The 21,951-nt window shown below is 39.8% G+C and overlaps 1 protein-coding gene across 2 annotated transcripts in view; it reads left to right on the forward strand.

Annotated features, from left to right (window-relative positions):
- The window catches only part of LOC126474952 (serine/threonine-protein kinase Nek8), a 321,061-nt gene that overhangs the window by 138,923 nt on the left and 160,187 nt on the right, over nt 1-21,951 (forward strand). For both annotated transcript variants that reach the window (XM_050102469.1, XM_050102470.1), the window contains 2 exons: nt 13,482-13,599; nt 21,470-21,597. In XM_050102469.1, coding sequence (XP_049958426.1) covers nt 13,482-13,599; nt 21,470-21,597 — 246 coding nt within the window. The remainder of the gene's footprint in view (nt 1-13,481; nt 13,600-21,469; nt 21,598-21,951) is intronic.

A 21,951-nucleotide genomic window follows, 5' to 3' on the forward strand; every position in this document is an offset into this window, starting at 1 on the left:
AAATCAAACAATAGACAATCCAGGGTGGAATGTAATTATATTATGAAAAGGACAGCTGATACTCACCATATAGTGGAGATGCTGAGTCGCAGGTATACACAACAAAAGTACTGTCACAAAATAAGTTTTTGGCCAACAAGGTTTTTGTCAAAAATAGATGATAGACACACACATACACTCAAGCAAATACAAACACATTTGACCACAGCCTCTGACAGCTGAAGCCATGCTACGTGCAGCAGCAGTGCGTGATGGAGGAGGCAACTGGGTGGGGGTAAGGAGCAGGCTGGGGTGGGAAGGATAGTGGGCTAGGATCGGGGGACAATGAAGTGCTCCTGGGCAGCATGCAGGGATGAGGTGGAGAGAGGGTATGGCAGCTAAGTGCAGTCAGGAGGTTAGATGGAGGGTGGCAGACAGGTGGGGGAGGGGAGGGCAGCGTAAAAGGAGAGAAGTAGAAAGACTGGGTGTGTTGGTGGAATAGAGGGCTATATAGTGCTAGAATGGGAACAGGGAATGGGAGGACAATGACTGACGAAGGTTGAGGCCAGGACAGTTATGGGCACATAGGATATATTGCAGAGAGACTTCCCACCTGTGCAATTCAGAAAAACTTATATTGATGGGAGGGATCCACATGGCACAGACTGTAAGGCAGTCATTGAAATGAAGAGTGTCATGTTTGGAGGCATGTTCAGCAACAAGGTGGTCCAGTTGTGCACCTGCATGGCACCATCCTATGCCAACCTATTTATGGGCCATCTAGAGGAATATTTCCTAAACACACAGAATCCCAGACCCCTCACCTGGTTCATATTTGTTGATGACATCTTTGCAAACTGGATTGCGGATGAGGACACCCTATCGACATTCCTCCAGAACCTCAACAGCTTTTCACCCATTCACTTCACCTGGTCCTACGCAGCCCAGAAAGCCACTTTCCTAGATGCTGACCTCCAACTCAAAGATGGCTATATCAGTACCTGTGTCCATATCAGACCTACTAACCACCAGCAAAACCTCTACCTTGACAACTGCCACCCGTTCCCCACCAAGAAGTCCCGTCCATACAGCCTAGCCACCCATGGTCATTGCATCTGCAGTGACAAACAGTCCCTCTTGAAAAATACTGAGGGTCCCACTGAGGCCTTTATAGACCATAATTATCCTCCCAGCATTGTGCAAAAACAAATTCCTGTGCCTTATCTTTCCAGTCAGCCACCATCTCTCAGAGTCTCACTGTCCACTCACAGAGGAGCATTACCCTCCTAACTAAGTACCACCCAGGACTGGAACAACTTAATTACATTCTCTGCCAGGGTTTTGACTACCTCTCATCATGCCCTGAGATGAGAAATGTCCTGCCCACTATCCTTCCCTCCCCTCCCACTGTGGAATTCGGCCATCCACTGAACCTACACCATATACTCCTCATCCCTACACAACCCCTGCTCCCAACCCCTTACCTCATGGCTCATTTCCCTGTGATAGATGCAAGACCTGTCCCATACATTCTCCCACCACCACCTACTCCAGTCTAGTCACAAACATCACCTATCCCATCAAAGGCAGGGCTACTTGTGAAACCAGCCATATGATCTACAAGCTAAGTTGCAACAACTGTGCTACATTCAATGTGGGCATGACATCCAACAAGCTGTCTGTCTGAAGGAATGGCCACCGACAAACTGTGGCCAAGAAACAACTGGACCATCCTGTTGCTGAGCATGCCTCCAAACACGACGTTCTTCATTTCAATGACTGCTTCAAAGCCTGTGCCATATGAATCCTTCCCATCAACGCCAGCTTTTCTGAACTGCGCAGGTGGCAACACTGCAATATATGCTACATTTGCATAACTGTCCTGTCCTCAACCATCATTAGTCATTTTCCTCACCCATCAAGCCCCTCCCCTGTTGCCATTCTAGCACTATACAACCCTCTATTCCACCAATGCATCCAGTCTTTTTACATCTCTCCTTCTCCACTACCCCTCCCCCCCCCCCCCAACCTTTCCCCTACACTCCATCTAACCTCCCGACTGCACCTAGCTGCCATACCCTCTACACCTCGTCCCTGCATGCTCCCCAGCAGCACTTCACTATCCCCCACACCTAACCTGCTATCCCTCCCCTCCCCACACCAGCATCCTCCTTACCCCCACCCAGTTGCCTCTTCCAACGTGCACTGCTGCTGCTGATGTAAGTGTGGCTTCAGCTGCCAGAGGCTGTGGTCATGTGTGTGTGAGTTGCATTTGCATGAGTGTAAGTGTGTGTCTGTTGTCTATGTCTGACAAAGGCCTAGTTGGCCAAAAGCTTATTTTTTGACAATCATGTAAGGAAATGGTGATCAAAGATTATTCAAGATATACCACCAGACAGTCAGATGATATGCACATAATCTTGAAGATGTTCATAATCCTGAAGGTGTTCATGGTAGATATGTGTGAGAATTATCATACATTTGGCTTAGTATAACAACAGCGTAAATTCCTGGATTGATATATTAGGCTTATCACTCAAATTGAGAATATTGTGGTTGACAATCAGTCTGGCTGGCACCAAAGAGGGTATTTTTACATTGTGTCTGACAATGGAGACAAGATTGAAGAAAAATCAAGACCCCTTCATAGGAATCTGCTGACCCAAAAAGAGCCCTTGGCAACTTAAAATGGTGCAAGATATTTGAAAATTTCAGGAAAACAAGTATAAGCTATAGGGAAAGACAGGTAATATTCAGTATTTACAAGAACCATGAGAAAACAATGGGAAGGGAATGTTGATCCTATTGTACAATTAATCACAAAAACAGTATTTTAAATTTGAAAATATTATTTGGAAACAAAAATCACAAACCCAAACAAAACAATTGATAGCCAGACCCCCATTCCTCTGTACATTTCAAAATGTCCTTTGTTTTCAAAGAAAAATAAAGTCAACATAAGGAAGAACTGTTTAAATGTAAATATAACCCTCATCATCCCACCCCTCAGTACCTATGTCAATTATAAGGCTCATTCAGTAAGTACTGCAACACATTTTTTTTCTAATATCAGGTCTACTGGTCAATGTAAGAGCCAACTTCTTGCTGCTCCATAACCTCCATGTCATGCAAGTCAGTGGAGTGATTTCTTCATTATGCCAAATAGATGGAAAATGGAAGGAATGGGATCTGGCTGTAGGTTGGATGAGAGACAAAAGACCAATGAAGTTTTGCGAACTCCTCTCAGGTGTGCAGACTTGTGTGAGGCCTTGTATTATCATGGAGAAGGAGCAGTTTGTTTGCATTTTTGTGGTGATGAACATGCTGAAATAGTTTCTTCAATTTACTGTGGGTAGCACAGTATACTTCAGGGTTGATTGTTGCACCATGAGGGAGGACATCAAACAGAATAACCCCTAAAGAGTCCCAGAAGACCTTTGCCATGGCTTTACCAGCTGAGGGTGCAGCTTCGAACTTTTTCTTTGGCAAAAAACTGTCATGACCAGCTACATAACATGCAAGCAATTCTGGGCAAATCTTTCTTCATTGCTCTTTATGGTCTTCTTTTAGGCAATGAGGAACCCAGCAGATACACACTTTTGAGTACCACAGCTGATGAGTGTTCCAGAGACATTCAATTGAGCATCAGGGTGTTTGATTGTGATCCATTGATCACCTTGAATGAGAGTGTCTGCAAGATCCAACATAGCAGAAGTCACAGCTATGTGTGGTTGGCCAGCATGTGGAAGATCAGACAGCTTTGCATGATTTTGTTGCAATGATGATAGATGACTTGCCCAATGACTTACTGAGCTTTTGTTCACTGCCAAGTCTCCATAGACATTCTGCAAGTGCCTATGAATATCTTTGATGCTCTGGTTTTCAGCCAAAAGAAACTCAAAGACAGCTCTCTGCTTGGACTGCACCTCCATTACAGATGCCATTTTGAAGGCTATGTATAGTGCCACCACCTATCAGAACTTCATGAAACTATACGGGCTAAAACAGGAATATTCCGCTTAGTCTCACAACAAATTCTGCATTTTTCAACTGAAATTGGCGGAGAAAAAAGATGTGTTATGCTACTTATTGAACACCCTTGTACTTGCACTTTTTGGGGAATTTCACAACTTGACCTAATCAGATAACTTTGTTTGGTGAGACTCTTGGAGTTGTGGGTAACTCATTTACAGATGAGGTACTTTGTACGCTATCCTGTAACCACTGGTGTTTGAATTCACTAGGATATAAGCAGGTAGCAATCTGTCAAGTGAGATGTTAGTTGGCACATCCTTAATGCTTAGGGTGAAATATTTTGTTTGTCACTTCAGGACTTCATAGGAGCCCTCATATGGAGGCACTAGTTTGACTTTAACTTAATCATTTCTCACAAATATGTGAGTCATATTACACAGATCTTCACTAATGAATGGTTTTTTCTTTGCCTTCTGAATGGTGTAATTGATCCATATGTTGATGTAACTGAGAACTGAATGCTGTTATATCTACTTCGTGTTTGTTTTCCAACCTCACAATGAAATAACCAAGAAACGTTACAGTTGTGCCGTACAGCAACTCAGGAGCTATTGAGTTATATCTTCTCTCACACAGCAACATAGTCGTAGGATAGTTGTAACAATGACATGACTCCGTTTATTTCTACCATGTGCTCTGATGGCTGCCTTTAGTGACTCTAGATGGTGTGTGGTAATTTAGAATCACAAATCTTAGCTAGCGCATGGAACAGCTCTGACTGGAACAGTGTTCATTTGTCAGTCACTATTTGGTTAGCTGCTCCAAACCTAGTGTTTCAGGAGCTACAAAGCTCTCGTGCCATGGTTGCTACTCAAGCATCATGCAGTGGAATGACTTCTGCCCAGTTACTGAACCAATTGATGCTCATTGAACAGTATATGAAATCATCTGAGGGAGGCAGTAGACTGATCAGATTAATGTTTACAATGTTTACCACCTTAAATCATCCATCTGTGCTTGGAAACTGGCCAATAGCAGATTTAGTAATTGTGTCTAGTCATGTTGTTCTTTTGGCATGGTATGCACAATTCTACTCTGCAAACCACCCCAAATTACATGGAAGAGGGTACATTTCATTGTACCAGTTATTAAGGTTTCTTCCCAGTACATTCACATATGGTGCATGGGAAGAACGATTGTTTGAATACCTCTGTGGGTGCTGTAATTATTCTAATCTTGTCCTGATGATCCCTATGTGGGTGCCATGTAGGAGGTTATAATATATTCATAATTTAAAGCCAGTTCTTGAAATTTGTTAGTAGACTTATCCAGATGGTTTATGTCTATCGTCAAGAGCCTTCCAATTCAGTTTCCACAACATCACTGCAACACTCTCCCATAGGTTGAACAAACCTGTGACCATCTGTGGTAAATTTCTCTGTGTAAGCTCAGTATCCCCTGTTAGTCCTTTTGGTACAGGTCTCACTCACTGCAGCAATATTCTAGAACTGTTCCCATGATTGATTTGTAAGTAATCTACTTTGTACACTGATTGCATTTCCCAAATATTCTACCAATAAACTGAAGTCTACCACCTGCTTCACTCACAACTAAGTCTACATGATTATTCCATTTCATATCCCTACAATGTGTTACACCCAGGTGTTTGTATGAGCTGGCTGATTCCAGCTGTGGCATTGCTATTATAATCATAGGACACTACATTTTTTTGTGGAGTGCATGGTCTTACATTTATGGACATTTAAAGCAAGTTACTAATCTTTCCACCACTCTGAAGTCATATGAAGATCTGTCTGAATATTTATGCAGCTTCTTTCTGATAGTACTTCATCACAGATAGCTGCATCATCTGCAAAAAGTCTGAGGCTACTATTACTATTGTCCTCAAGGTCTATATACAAATTGAACAGCAAGAGTCCAAACACAGTTTCCTGTAGGGTGTGCCACAGCCAGGGTCTAAACACAGTTCCCTGTGGCACACCCAAAGTTACTTCTACATACAACAATGATTCTGTATCCCAGATAACACGCTGTGTCCTTCCTACCAAAAAGTCCTCAATTCAGTCACAAATTTCACTTGATACCCCAGATGATCAAACTTTTAACAGTAAGCACAGGTGTGGTACTGAGTCAAATGCTTTTCAGAACTCAAGACATACAGCATCACCTGACTGCATTGATCCAAAGCTTTCAGTATGTCTTGTGAGAAAGGCAGGTGTTGGGTTTCACAGGATCTGAGTTGTTGGAATCCATGCTGGTTAGCATTGAGGAGGTAATTCTGTTCAAGTACCTCACTATGCTTGAGCTATGAATATGTTGTAAGATTCTACAGCAAACCAATGTCAAGGATACTGAATGGTAGTTTTGTGGATCATTTCTCCTACTCTACTTGAACATGGGTGTGATCTGTGTTTTTTTTTTTATGAGAACTGGGCATGGTTTTTTGTTTGTGGGATCTACGATAGCTTATAGATAGGAGAGGGGCTAACTCAACCACAGGTTCAGTATAGAATCTGAAATGAATTCCAGGGGGCCTGGAGCTTTGTTCTGTTTTAATTATTTCAGCTGTTTCTCAACACCACTGACATTAATATATATTTCATTCATCTTTTCATTGGTACAAAGATTAAATTTGGACAATTCTTCTGTGTTTTCTTTTGTAAAGGAATATTTGAAAACAGAGTTAAGCATTTCAGTTTTTGCTTTGCTACTCTCAGTTTCAGTTCCTGTCTCATTTGCTAGGATATGGACACTAACTTTGGTGCCACTACAGTCTTTACATGCAGCCAGAATTTCTTTGGGTTCTGTGAAAGATCGCTTGGCAATATTCTGCTCTGGCAGTTTTCAGTGGTACGAGGATTAAATTGGGGCAATTCTCCTGGGTTTTCCTTTGTAAAGGAACATTTGGAAGCAGATTTAAGCATTTCAGCTTTTGCCTTGCTAATATCAGTTTCAGTTCCTGTCTTATTTGCTAAGGATGAACACTAACTTTGGTACCACTAATAGCCTTTACACATAGCCAGAATTTCTTTGAATTTTGTGAAAGATCATTTGACAGTATTCTGCTATGGTAGTTACTGAAAGCTTCACACATTGGTCTCTTTGCAGCCAAACATGTTTCATTCAGCATCTCTGTATCTATAGCCCTGTGCTTTGTTTTACACCTATTATGTAGTACTCTCTGCTTTTTTAGAAGTTTCTTTACAGTGACTGTGTACCATGGTGGGCCCCTCACACTATGAGCTGTTCTACTGGGTATATTATCTACCCAATCCATGATCAAGTATTCTTTTAAACTTGAGCTGTAGTACCTCTAAATGCTCCTGTACTGTGCTGAAAGTTTCAGGTTCTTCTTTGAGGTAGAACCCTACTGATTTTTTAATCTATATTACTGGACATATATATCTTTCTGCTTGTTAGAATTGCCCTTCATACTTTGTTAATCATTGTTGCCACAACCACATCATGATCACTGATACCCTTTATGATGTGGACATCCTCTAAATGGTCAGATCTATTTGTTGCTATTAGATCCAATATATTTCCATCATGAGTGGGGTACCGAACTATCTGCTCTGGATAGTTTTCAGAGAAGGCATTTATTAATGTTTCACAGGATGTCTTATCATGCCCACCACTAACAAAACTGTAATTCTGCCTGTTGATAGATGGATGATTAAAGTCTCCACCAATGATTACACTATGATTGGAGAACTTATGTACATGCAAAGTGAGGTTTTTCCTATGGTTTTTGATTACATTAGGAGATGGGTCTGATGGGTGATAGAAAGATGCAATTACGATTTTATGCCCACCCCTGATACAGAGTCTAAACCAAACAGTCTCACATATAGCTTCAATTTCTATTTCAGTGGATTCAAATTTCTTGTTTACTGTGACAAATACATCAACTCCATTTCCCATTAGCCTAGCCCTTCGACATATACTTAAATGTTCTCCAAATTCTAGCTGCTATCAATTTCATGTTTCAACCAATTTTGTGGTCCTAGTGTTAGGTGAGCTTCTCTGCTTTTCACAAGTGCTTCAAACTCTGGCTCTTTGTTTTGAATGCTTTGGCAGCTAACCGCTACAATTTTAACACTCTCACCTGTGGGAAGCATTTCTTGTGGTCTTACACTGATACTTTTGAGTTTCCAGGAAGTCATAGCTAGCTCGTCACAGAACTTCCAAAGTTTCTGGTTCAGTCATTCCATTTGACTGAGAACCAATGGGTCATGATCAGTTCTGGGAACAATGTTGCAAACTGTGAGCTTCACATGCACAAGGCTGGTCTTCTCAATCTTCTCTGCCAGCCACTCGACTGATACAAGTATGACCTCAGAAGCCAGGAGTCAGGCACCATTTGTTCCAACAAGCACTGATTTCCTTGCACCCAGTTCCCTCAATGACTGCTGGAGTAGCCTCTTCAACATGTTGGCTGAGGCCCCACAGGCATACACACTGAGTGCACGTGGTGCCCTTGCTTGTCTCTTGCTGCCATTTCCCTTAGAGGTACCATTGTTCACTGTACATTTGAACTGCTGATGATTAATAGACTCCTACCCTTTTGCATTTGCCTCCTCTTGACACCAGACCAAAGAGGCTTCCCTGAAACAGGTGAAGTGAGTCTCACTGGTTCAGTTTCAGTTTCAATGAAGGACAACACCTCCAAATTGTTCATCAGGCAGGTTGGTATGACACCCTGAGTCCTCTCTGGTCCCAGTCCACCCTATACAAAATACAGCAGGTTGGTGTGACACCCTGAGTCCTCCCTGGTCCCTGTCCACCCTATACAGAATACCTAGCTCTACCACTCAAATGCTACTCGCAGTCAAGTGGATGAGTAGCAACATATCCATACTTTCTGCAGTGGAGACACAATACACAGAAAAAGATAGTGCTTGAGGTACCTCTAGTACCACAGATATACAACACTTAAAAGCTCTTCCAGCATGCTAATTTGCAGCAGCTGCCAATTTTTTGAGGGTAGCCAGGGTGATTTCCAGCAGTTTATGAATGTCAAACAAGGCTGCATTTTGGCTGGTGCAATGGACATTGACCAAATGACTTTAAAATAAGCCTGCTGATTGGATTTTATATCTATTGAGCTACAAAAATTACTAATTCCCTATAATAATTGTAGCAAATACACAAAATGAGATTCTATTCTAAACCTGTGGTAAAAGTTACTACGTTCCTAAAACTTTTTGGTGTTAATCGCAGTTATTAGGAAACAAAAATAGAGTTAATTTATGATAAATATAGATCATATACAGGTGTTCATTTGACCTCAAGACATTGAAATAGCTTGACAACTACAAACTGGATCAAAAAAAGTTATAATTTCAATTTGTCTAATTTGGGGAACATCCAATGATACCACACTCAACCCCCACCCCACCCCATGTGTGAGTGGCAGGGGGAAACTTCAAAATCTTCTACTGAATTATGATTCTACAGAAAAATCTGTACGTGTTTTGTTCGAAACAATTTTCTTCATTTCACTACAGATGGCACTGTAATTGGAGGAATAGAAATGGGTACACAAACATAATTTATGACATGCTACTCATGACACAGCTCTTGAATATCCAATAGCACTTGGGACCCCACCTTGATGCTGTGAGGGTAGGACAGGCCAGTATTACATAACTTTTAATTGGAAACCACATTCACAACATTGTATTCCTCTGATATATCAAACAGGGTACTATTTGACATGCCACCATGGCCATGCAGTGAACTACCACATATCATAACATGTAAAACACTGTGATTGGAGCTCATGTACCATTCAGATGTAGAACAGATAGCAGCTCTGAACATTACAGCACTTATACAGTATTTATTGCTTGCCCACCCACCTATTATTTGGAGAACAGACTTGCAAGTGAATGATGAATGTTGCAATCACAGAAGAAAAAATTGAAATGATCCTGATTTATGGAGAATGTAGGAGAAATGTTGAGGCTACTATTACCTTGTATACTGAGTGTTTTTCAGAGAAAGCTCACTTTCATTCTTTCTTTTACAAGGTTGCAAATGCCTTTATGTTTGATGACAGTGAATACACCAGCAAAAGGAAATGAGCAAACATGTTGCAGGAGCAGGCAACGAAATAGCCGTACTATCGACATGCCACCACAGCCCATGGATAAGTGCCTGACAATTATACCATTATTCTGGTATGTCCATAGGTAGTATTGACACAATACTGCATCTTAATAAGTATCATTCGTAACACATGTCAATGCATCAAGAACTTCATGGTACTGATTTCCTTAACTCTCAGTTAAGGCTTGTGAATGGCCATGTCAACAAATGCAAAGGACCACCATGCTCTTTGCCAAGGTATTATTTTGCTATGATGCTACACTCACAAATCATGGTTGTGTTAACCAGCATAATGTTCATTTCTAGAGTGTAGGCAATCCTCACTGTTTACAGCAAGTTGATCATCAATGTCCTTGGTCGGTTAGCAAATGGGGTGGCATCATGGGGAACAACCTCATTGGTCCATATTTTATTGATGGCACATTGAATGGACACAAATACTGAACGTTTTTGAAACAGGAACTACCATATAACTGTAGGATGTTGCCCTAAATGTTTGACAAAGTATATGGTTTCGACATGACAGTTGTCCAGTGTGGTATCCAATTGCAGTGCAGTATCCAATTGAAGCACTGGAGGTGTTAGACTGTGTTTACACTGGTCGGTGGGTAGGCGGAGCTGGCCCTTTAACTGGCCTACTAGGTAACTGGATTTGTTATCACTTGATTTCCTTCTGTGGGGATATTTAAAAGATAAACTGTACCAGCAAGTGCAGACAGGCTATGACGACATGGTTGCCTGCATCAGAAACGCCTATACTGACATTCCCACAGATATGCTTCTGTCCTGTGTTTGGTCATTTGAAAAGTGGATCATTAAGTGTATTAAAGTTGGCAGTACTATGTTTGAACACTAACTCTAATTCGAAAAGTAAAGTAGTGTTTGCCTCAGGCCACACCCACAGTGGTGAGTCAAGTAGTCCCCTGTTCGATATGTCAGAAGAATTCAACATTATGAATGAGGTTTCAAATTAGAAGTTATGACATATTGACCTGTCCTACCCTCACAGCATGGAGATGGGGCCCATGGGCCACTGGGTATTCAAGGGCTATTGGGTAGAATATTATAAATTACAATTGTGTCCCCATTTCTGTTCCTCCTATTACAGCGCCATCTGTGGTGAAATGAAGAAAATGCTCCATACAAAACGTATGTAGACTGTGCTGCAGAATTGTAATCAGCCGTAAAAAATGGGGGTTCCCACTGAATATTTCAAAGTTGCCCCCTGCCACCCATGAACGGTAGTACAAATAGTCACAGGTTTGTTTGACTCATAGTAGAGTGTCACTGAGAGCCTGAAAAAACCTGGACTGGCAGCTGTTTGATTGTAGATGTTAACTATCCTTTGAAAGCCTACTTACAAAGTTTCAAAAACTCTCTTAAGTGAGGATTCTACGAACATACTACAAACCCCTATATATCACTACCATTGGGAGTTTAGACTAATTACAGCCTGCACAGACAGTTAATCAGTAATTCTGCAAGGGGCACTCAGGGCATAATGTAACACATTTTTTCTTAAAGCAGCTTTATTTATTCAGGATTCCTATACACCATATTATTCACCACTCTTTTGGCTGCAAAGCCAACAACCTTACCACAGTGGTAACACCGTTTCCCAACAGGTCACCAAAGTTAAGCACTGATGGGCTTGGCTAGAACTTGGATTGGTAACCATCCAGTCTGCCAAGCACTGTTGGCAAGCAGGCAAGCAGTGTGCACTCAGCCCTTATGAGGCCAATTGAGGAGGTACTTGGTTGGTAAGTACTGGCTCCGGTCATGAAAAATGGCAACAGCTGGGAGAGCAATGTGCTGACCACATGCCCCTCCATATCCACACCTGATGTTGCCTGTGGGTTGAGGATGACATTGTGGTTAGACGGTACCATTCAGCCTTGAAGGTCTGTTTGGACAGAGTTTAGCTTTAGTTTTCGACTACAAAATCCTATTTTTAAACTGAAGCTCCATTCAGTGCAATGAACTTACACTATCTTATTGGGATGGCCTATATGCCCACATGATACCACTCTATTGATTGACATCAGAACCAGCATCTTGCTCCCCATGATCCAAGTACAGCTTTCCATGTAGCACGTTTTTCTTTGGGCCAAACAGATGGAAGTCAAGAAGTGTGAGATCCAGGTTGTTGGGGGGGATGAAAAAGAAATGTCCAGTGAAGTTTTATTAGATCCCCTCAGGTGTGCAGACTTGTGTGAGGCCTTGCACTGTCATGGAGAAGAAGAAATTTGTTTACATTTTTTTGGAGATGGAAACACTGAAGTAGTTTCTTCAGTTTCCTGAGGGTAGCACAATTCACTTCAGCATTGATCATTGCACCATGAGGGAGGACATCAAACAGAATAAACCTTTCAGAGTCCCAGAAGACTGTCGTCATGTCTTTACTGGCTAAGAGTGCAGCTTTGAACTTTTTCTTTGGAGTACAGGTGGTGTGGGCACCACTCCATGGATCGCTGTTTTGTGTCCACTTTGAAGTAATGAACCACATTTCAGCACCAATGACAGAGTTCAACAAATAATTGTCTTGATCAGCCTTGTAATTGGTGAGCAATTCTACACAGATAGCCTGTCGTTGCTCTTTACAATCTTCTGCTGGCAGCGAGGAACCCAGCAGGCACACACCTTGAGTACCCTAACTGGTGGATGAGTGTGCTACCACCACCACCAGAGACATCAATCTGAGCAGTAAGGTGTTTGATTGTGATCCATCAATCACCTCAAATGAGACCTTCTGCACATTCCAATATTACAGGAGTCACAGCTGTGTACAGCCGGCTGACATGCAGGAGATCGGGCAGGTGGGCGCAACCTTGTTGCGATGATGACAGATGCCTCACCTAATGACTCACCTTGGTTTTGTTCACTGCCAAGTCTCCATAGACGTTCTGCAAGCACTTACGAATATCTGCAGTGTGCTGATATTCCACCAAATGAAACCCAATGACAGCTCTCTGCTTGGGATGCACCTCTGATACAGACTCCATTTTGAAGACGACTTATATTGCTGCCTCCTATTGGAACTTCATGAAACTGTAGGGGATGAAGTGGAAATACTTCACAATGTGCCACAATAAATTCCAAATTTTTCAACTGAATTTCAAAGGAAAAAAAAAAAAAAAATGTTGCATCACTTATTGAACGTCCCTCATAATGCACTCCAATGCACATGGAATACTAGATACCAGGGGATGTATACTTTGCCTTGACTTCATATTAGTTTTTCAGAATATAGGTGTAGCTCTCAAAGTTAACACTCTTTTAACATGAACTATACATGATTTTATCTTTAGTGTGTCTTAAATGACATATTCCATTATTTAATTTTCTTGTTTCTGTCATGTTTTAGGCAAATTCTTTTTTTATTTATTTTCTAGAGCTTGTTGTTTACACATGGGGTGAAGGAAAGAAAGGACAACTTGGCCATGGTGATACAGAGCTGTGGAAGTCACAGCCAGAACCAGTTGAGGCTCTTAAAGGAAAGTCCGTACACAGGTATGTGAATGTTTTTGTGAACTCTGAGATCTTATTTTTGACAAAGCTGTTTATGCTGAAAATATGATACTTGTAACTGTCATATTCATTTTCAAGTGTCACAAGTATGATTTCTTCCACCTCTCATAATCCTATCCTCCTTATATGAGAAAAAGCATATCTCCTGACCTTTGAATGTAAACACATGCTTTTGTTACTGTACCATTTCTACAGTGTCATTTCATCCATGGACCATGATAAAGAAGTAACTTCTACCAAACATAGTGCATCTATCACCAACGTGATTTGCTTGAAAGCAGCATGTTTGTTTCACAAAGCTGGCACTTACACAGCTCACTCATGCTCAACAATGATGCTTCATTACTATGGTATTGTAGGATCTAAAAGAGTGATAAGGGGATGCTGTAGTGAACTTGCTATTTGAAGAAGGCTTCTGATTTTTGCCAACTGAGGACTGGAGCAATACATGACAGTGGAGGAAGCAAGCAAATAACGTGGAGGAGGTGCATAGCTCACGTGCCCCTCCGGCCAGTACTTTTGCTGGTCCCAAGTTTTGATTGATATGATCTGCTATGTGATAGAAAGTAATTCACAAATATGCCCTCTGTGGCTGATTAATAATATTACAGGATAGGATACATATTGCATAAAAACTGTATGAGACATGGGGGTCATATCTTGCACTTATAATAAAACTCTCATCTTGAGTGCAAATATTTCATTTATTTCTTTCATCCTTAAGTGTTTCATAGGATTTTGTCCTTTTAAAAATGGTGTAATGCCAAAACACATGAGAATGAAAGAAATAAAATAAATACCTGTGGTCAAGTCGATAGTTTTACTGTAATTACAAGAGTTGTTAGTCACTGTGCTTGTAGACAGTTACATTCTGTTTGTGTAATACAACAACATAATTTTTCACAGTAACATTCATAAATAAACTCTTCTTTACTGCATCCAGTAAAAGAAAGCCTTTTTCTTGCCGTTTCTGGAATTTATAAAATACCTTGTAAATATGGTAGCATTTACATTAGTCAGTTAATATGAACACTCCAGAGATCACTGACACCACACTAAATACTATGGTTCCAACAAATATGCTGTTTCTGAATGTGGTTTCACAAACAAACATAAGATTATGTTTGATGAAATGGAAATATTATCTCATGCATCTACCTACAGGGATTCCATTATCAAAGAAGCTGCTGAGATCAGAATGTGTAACAGTGTCTTTATCTGGGATGCTAGCTGCACAATTATTGCTGTAAAGTACTAGAAACTGAAAGGCTACAGAGACACTGACTGAGTGATCCACCATATAATGAAATCAGAATTGCTACCAATGTTGTTCAGACACAAATGTTGACGATCTCTGGTAACATATGGAAGTTACGTAAGTTTGCGATGTTTTCATGACATAATTCTGCTAACTAAATAAATTATATAAAGGCCAACTGAAATCTGATGATGAAACCAGAGGAAACTGTCAAAAGTTTAGGATTGAAGTTCAATCTGACATGGCAAGAATGTCATGAAGAATTTATTCTGTTCAGGTAAACTGAATTGTCATGCAAACAAATATATGCTCTGCCACCAGTCATCAACTGCATTGCTCAAGCCTCTGGTGTCATAAGACCATTGGAAGTAGTCCTGACATAGGTATTAGGTATTTGGTTATTATTCTAGTGTTAATGAAACTCTGGCGTGTACTACTGCATTGAAAATCTTAAAATTCTTTGCTAATCACTTCACTACATGTTGAACCAATTAATTTTTGTATCAGATCTCATTGTACATTCAGTTTTTCTGTGTATCTTTTTTATTGCACTTACATATAAAGTTAAAATTTATCAGTATACATAGAAAAAATTGCAGAAAGCTAATTTTTCATGGGAAGAGAGGGCCCAGTTTTGGCAGTTGTACCAGGAGCACAGGAGTTTCTCCCTGTGATTCTGACTAGATTGGGAACTGAACCTGAAATTTAGCTTTAGTAGAGAATCCTCTAATAGATGACACATCCTAGCAAGCTTCTCACAACCAAAAGTTTCACTGTACATGTTGTTTCCTACACTTCAAAGTTCAGTACATGAGCTTCTGCTAACAACATATAACTAGGGTCAGAAGTTATGGAAGGGAATTATCCAAAGCTGCCTGCAGAGTGGATTCTCTCACTCTGCAGTGGATTGGATGTAGGCCAGATTTAAACACACAAGTCCATCAATGATGCTAAAATAGCTCATATGGTGCAATGAGCATAACAAACAAGTGTCCAAACTCAACTACGTGGTACTACATGGTTTAGGTGATAGCTGAACAGGAATGCAACTGGTTCACTACAAAAATATCAAGTATCAGTATTACCAAGACTCATGTATACAGTTTCAAACAAACAGAGAAGACCTGGTAGCACCAGAATCAGAGATTCATGGCCCTACAGTAAATGAAAAACAGTGTGTAAACTTTCTTGGTGTACGACTGGATAGCAAGTTAAAATTGAGTCAACACATAAATAAACTAATCAGTAAACTCAATTCAGTACATTTTGCTGTCAGAAGTATCAGCATTATGGCCTAAAGACAAGTATGCTGGTTTATTTTGCATTTTTCATTCTCTGCTGTCTAAATGAGTCATCTTCCAGGGGCAGTGCACCTGAAGTAAATGACGTATTTATGCAGAAGCAATCTAAGCATTAATAATATTGCCTCTCAGAGATCTTGTTAAGGATCTTGGAAATTTACATTTTGTTCCCAGTAAATTTGGTACTTGATAGTATTTATTACTAGTGATAAAAATCTACTTCAGTTTCACTGTGATTTGCACAGTGAGTTACAAAAAAAGACAAAAAATTATTTTCAAGTAAACTTTGTTTCTTTCTCTAGAGTTCCAAGTAAATTTATACTCTCTCATTCAATCTCCCATCTGACACGTATAAAGAACATTGAAAATTAAAAACATATCAGTACCTCTTTAGCCACTTCTTCCACATATTATTTAACTGTCTTGATCAAGAATTTAAATTCCTGTTTTTCTACATGGCCTATAGCAATGTTGGTTGCAAATTTACATTGCAAGTAGGGATGTACTGCAGATATGCCTCTTAGTTACAAATCTTGATAGCTACTTTATTTGAGAAACAGCAATGTAAATCAGTAAATGCTAAGCCATATTTGACGCAATGACACAGCTTTTTGTGAAAGTGCTGTGCTCCTTTTGAATGAAAGTGGACATATTTCTCAAAATAAATATTTTTTTCTAAATCCTTTAGTCTTCTTTGTAATGTTTCTAATTATATTGTAAAAGATTTTGGCTGCACAGCAAGATTTTGTACTGCAGACAGGCCACCTCTGACTCATATGGGATGAAGGATGTAAAACAACAATCAATAAAAAAAGAAGTCTGTTGGCAATGCTCCAAAGACGGTTGAATGATTCACAGCCAACATATCTGAATCCCATAAAGTTTGGTTATGGGTGAATTCTCTTAATTTTATGGAACAATTAACATGCTGTGCGAACAGGATTCTTATATACGAGGGCGGTTCAGAAAGTAACCTCCGATTGGTCACAGTGCGGGTTGTGGGGGGAGTAGCAACGCCATCTGTGCGTTCACGCACTCAACAGGTCAGTCGACATCAAGCCATGGTCGAGTGAACGTCGTACCTGCGCTAGTTTAGTTTTTGTGGCAGTTTGAAATGTGTGCTGCAATAGAAAACCCCGCCAAATGTGAAGTGCGTGTTGTCATAAGGTTTTTTACAGCCAAAGGATATTCTGCAGCAGCTATTCATCGTGAGCTTTGTGCCGTGTACGGACCTAGAGTTATGAGTGAAGGAGTTGTCCGTGAATGGGTACGTTTATTTAAAAGTGGACGAGAAAACGTTCATGATGAAGAGAGGAGTGGTAGACCATCATTGGTGACTGACGAACTCGTTCAGACAGTTGATGCAAAAGTTCGTGAAAATCGACGTTTCTCAATCTCGGAGTTGCCTACTGGTTTTCCACAGATTTCTAAGACTCTCTTGTACGAGATAGTGACAGCAAGATTGGGTTACCGTAAGTTCTGTGCACGATGGGTGCCCAAAATTCTTACCGACCACCACAAAACTCAAAGAATGGCCTCTGCATTAGACTTTCTGTCACGTTATGAGGACGAAGGAGAACCATTGTTAAACAGAATCGTGACCGGTGACGAAACCTGGATTAAGTACGTGAACCCTGAGACAAAAGAACAATCAAAGATGTGGGCACATTCAAATTCGCCTACCAAACCAAGAAAAGCCTCGCAAGATTTTTCTGCCAGAAAACTGATGGCAACGGTGTTTTGGGATGCCAAAGGGGTGTTGTTGGTTGAATTCATGGAACATGGTATGACCATTAATCAAGCCGTGTACTGTGAAACAATAAAAAAGTTACGACGGGCTACACAGAACAAACGCCGTGGTATGCTGACTTCCGGTATCGTTTTTTTGCACGATAACGCCCGTCCTCACTCTGCTCGCAGAACAACGGCCCTTCTTGAGTCCTTCAAGTGGGACGTTATCAACCATCCACCTTACAGCCCAGACCTGGCGCCAAGTGATTATCATCTCTTCATGCATTTGAAGAAATGGCTCGGGTCACAGCGGTTTGATGATGACGAAGAGCTCAAAGATGCGGTCACAGGCTGGCTCCAGGCACAAGCGGGTGATTTTTATGCAGAAGGAATTTCAAAGCTTGTGAAGAGATACGATAAGTGCCTCAATCGCTATGGAGACTATGTAGAAAAATAGTGCAAAGATGTAGTTGTAAGATGTATATATTAAAATATTTTTATTTAACTTGGTGTATTTTTTTAAATCAACCAGAGGTTACAAATCAATTTATTTAAAATACTCTGAATTCCTTTCATGTCTATCCTACTATAAAATAATGTAGCTTACTGGTACTTTGTTAAACCTTTACAAGTACTTTTAGCAAAGAAGTGATTAATGATGTACAACACAGATCATACAAAGTATTATTCAGTTTGTTTCATTATATAATCTAGAATGTAACTGAAATCACAGGAAAATTCTTCTAGGGTCAATTATATAAAATGGTTGATCACAGATTAGCACAAAAGTGAATTATAATCAAGCTGAACTCTGAAATCTGCATTGTGCTAACGTTACTCTCAGATTATTTTGGTGTGAAGTAGGATCAAATATGACTAGCAAAATTTCACAGATTGAGTCAAAACTCACACACTGTTGAAACTGGAAATAACTTTTCAATCTGTAAAGCTAGGTTAAGGAGAACATTGGCACTGTCAGTAATTAGTGCAGATAGTGAATACTGCCATAAGAGCACATGCAGAGGACTCCTAATCGATGTAAAAATGTTTAAAGGCATTTCATGGATACTTAGTGGCAGAGTGAGAAACGGAATTTTCAACTGTTTACAGTGAACAGTCTCATATATGGAGTTTGAAATGACAGCAGTAAATAATGACTGAATCTCTCTTACAACAATTGTATGTAGAAATGAATACCAGTATCTATACAGTTTCTATTAAATTTTTAACTACCAAACATGGGCTTAAATTGCTAAGAAACTGGAAATAACTTTTTCAGTCTGTAAAGCTAGGTTAAGGAGAACATTGGCACTGTCAGTAATTTTTGCAGACAGTAAATACACCCATAAGAGCACACCTAGATGGAGAGAAATAGTAAGCATGTACCCTTTATTTCGATAGTGAACACCTGTTCATTGGCTGTTTCCTAAAAAGATGTCTCTCAGTTGATCAGTGGTTACATGCTGGACTATGATACTGAAGGGTTGGGGCTGAAATGTGGCTCACAGTTAACATTTCTTTCACTTACGACCTCTTTTATGTTTGGAAATGTTCATTAATGTGCAAAATGCCAAGTAGTGTTGTGGTTTGGCAACAAAAGTTAAACTATTGGTCCCTACACATCTGCATGGGTAAGTATATTCACAGATCTGGAGAAGGCAATGGCACACCACCTCAAAAATGACTATGCCCAGTAAATCATTGTGGTGGTCAAACCAAGACCAATGCAATCACAATGACTCTTAACGTCTGGCTGCAAATGGTCCAGAAAATAATGCTCCTGTGACACCTCCATCTTATTATGAGCCTGCAAGGGCTCCAAAACTAGTTAAAGGAGTAATAAATTGTACCAAATTAAAAAAGTGGCTGACTCCATCTCAAATATAAATAAACCACAAATTTAAAACATTCACAATGGGTATAATGATAATTTGACTTTACTATTTATCCTGCTACTATTTATAATATTTTGACTGACCTTATCTTAAGATGTCTCCACTGGACTTGGTAACTTGAAGGAAGGAAGATTTCCACCTGTGACTCTACTCTATGGTGGCCTGAAATGGTGAGCTTCAAAACTGACACAGTGTGTGTTTTGAGTTGTATATGTTATAATGTTTTCAAGGGATGATTTTCTGTCACGAAGTTCTCCAATGGAGACATTTATCAAGGAAGCAAGATGTACCATGAACTTTAATCCCTTGTGCCAGAGTCAGGAGTTTCTCAAATTTGCTGATATCTGAACTGCAGTTTTAATTACAAAATAAGTATACAGGGACAGTTTTCATAATGATCCTTTATGAAAGTTTGTAATTGTATTCTGGGCTACGACCCTGATTTTTAGCTACTATTTACCAGTAGTAATGGTGTAACAACTCAAATGTCCTTAAGTACCTCTCCCTGACAGTGCAAATGTTCATCCAGTCTTACAAAGTGGTGTATGTGAAATGTGCTTCTAAGAGAAAAATTAGCCATAAGCCTAGCTAAACTTGATCCAATTGTACCCGAAGGAATTTTGCACACTGCATTTCATTTAACAGAGGACCATAAATCACTAATTCTGGTGCTACCAGGTCTTTTCTGTTTATTTCAAACTGTATACATGAGTCTTTGTAATACTGATACTTACACTATTTGCAGTGAACCAGTTGCATTCCTTTTCAGCTATCATCTGAGCCATGTAGGGTAAGGCTGAGTTTGGACATTTGTTTATTAATGCTTGTTTTACTAATTATTATTATTAGTCCATACTAATGTAAAATTGTAAGTACCAGTCATCGTTCTCATATTTTTGTAATGCAAGAGCTCTCTAATTTGTGTTAAAATCTATTCTTGACTTAAGTTTCATACCTTTCTAATGTAAGCTATGATGTTCATTGTCCTTAGGGCACCTTCTGAAGAAGACAAATTTAAATTTGTTGAAACCTAGGTAAAGAATTCTTCATCCATTGCAACTGGTCGGCTGTTTATAATTTTATTACGTGGAACCGTTGCTGTTGTGCAGCTATGTTTAAAATACTGCTTGTTTTACTGGCAAAAAATTTTTAAACTGTCCCAGTTTTTTATTCATGTTTTTATGTTACTTTACAGGAGTTTTCCAATCTTTCATTTATTATTATTATTATTATTATTTTATTCTGATTTTGGTTGTGGGAGGAACTGCTCTCTGGCACTCGCAAGCTTCCCATTCACGTTATGTACTGCTACTAATTTTTCTGTTGAATACCTTGCATCACACTTTTGATTTAAAAAATTTATCCCAAAATGAAGTATATAGGCAACAGATATTTACCTTCACAAGTCACATGCATCTCTCCTACTTTTCCTCCCATTTCTTTCTTTTCCTCACACTGCTACACAGTAACAACACTTTAATATGGAAGTTTGTCTTTTAGTACAGGTATAGTAATTCTTCTTAAATTTTATGCAAAGTTGCTCATATCTATCATAATATTGTTACATTCCATCCTGGATTTTCCATAGTTTCAATAAAGGAGAGATAAGTATGTAGACAAATTTAATACTTAGGTACTGCTGATGATTTTGAACACTTTCATTACAGAGTTGGAGCAGGAGATGGCTACAGTGTATTTGTAAGTGACTCTGGAATGCTAATGACATGTGGAGATGGCACATTTGGTTGTTTGGGTCATGGTGACTGGAATAATTGCTTGCGACCAAAGCTTGTTGGTACGTAGTATAATCCATATGTAATTTCAGTAGAAAACTCTGATGGTTACATCTCACTGAACATGTCAGCAAGCTCTGTTATATATTGCAGGATGGCTGTGTTCAGATCTGCTACTCGTAACCCTAAAAAATCCCAGTAATCTACTTCACCTGTGCATATTTCTCAACCAAATGATTCAGAGATAGTTCTTTTCTATCTTTAATAATGTAGGAAAAGACATGTCAAGTTACAGACAGACACAATTAGACACTTACATAAAGTGTTTGGCCACAGCCTTTATCAGTAGAAGAGAGACAACACACCATATGCATACACACAAGCAAGGAAACCTCATGCACACACAACTGTCAATT

Source organism: Schistocerca serialis, chromosome 4 (assembly GCF_023864345.2).
Source record: "Schistocerca serialis cubense isolate TAMUIC-IGC-003099 chromosome 4, iqSchSeri2.2, whole genome shotgun sequence".
NCBI classification, from domain to species: Eukaryota; Metazoa; Arthropoda; class Insecta; order Orthoptera; family Acrididae; genus Schistocerca; species Schistocerca serialis.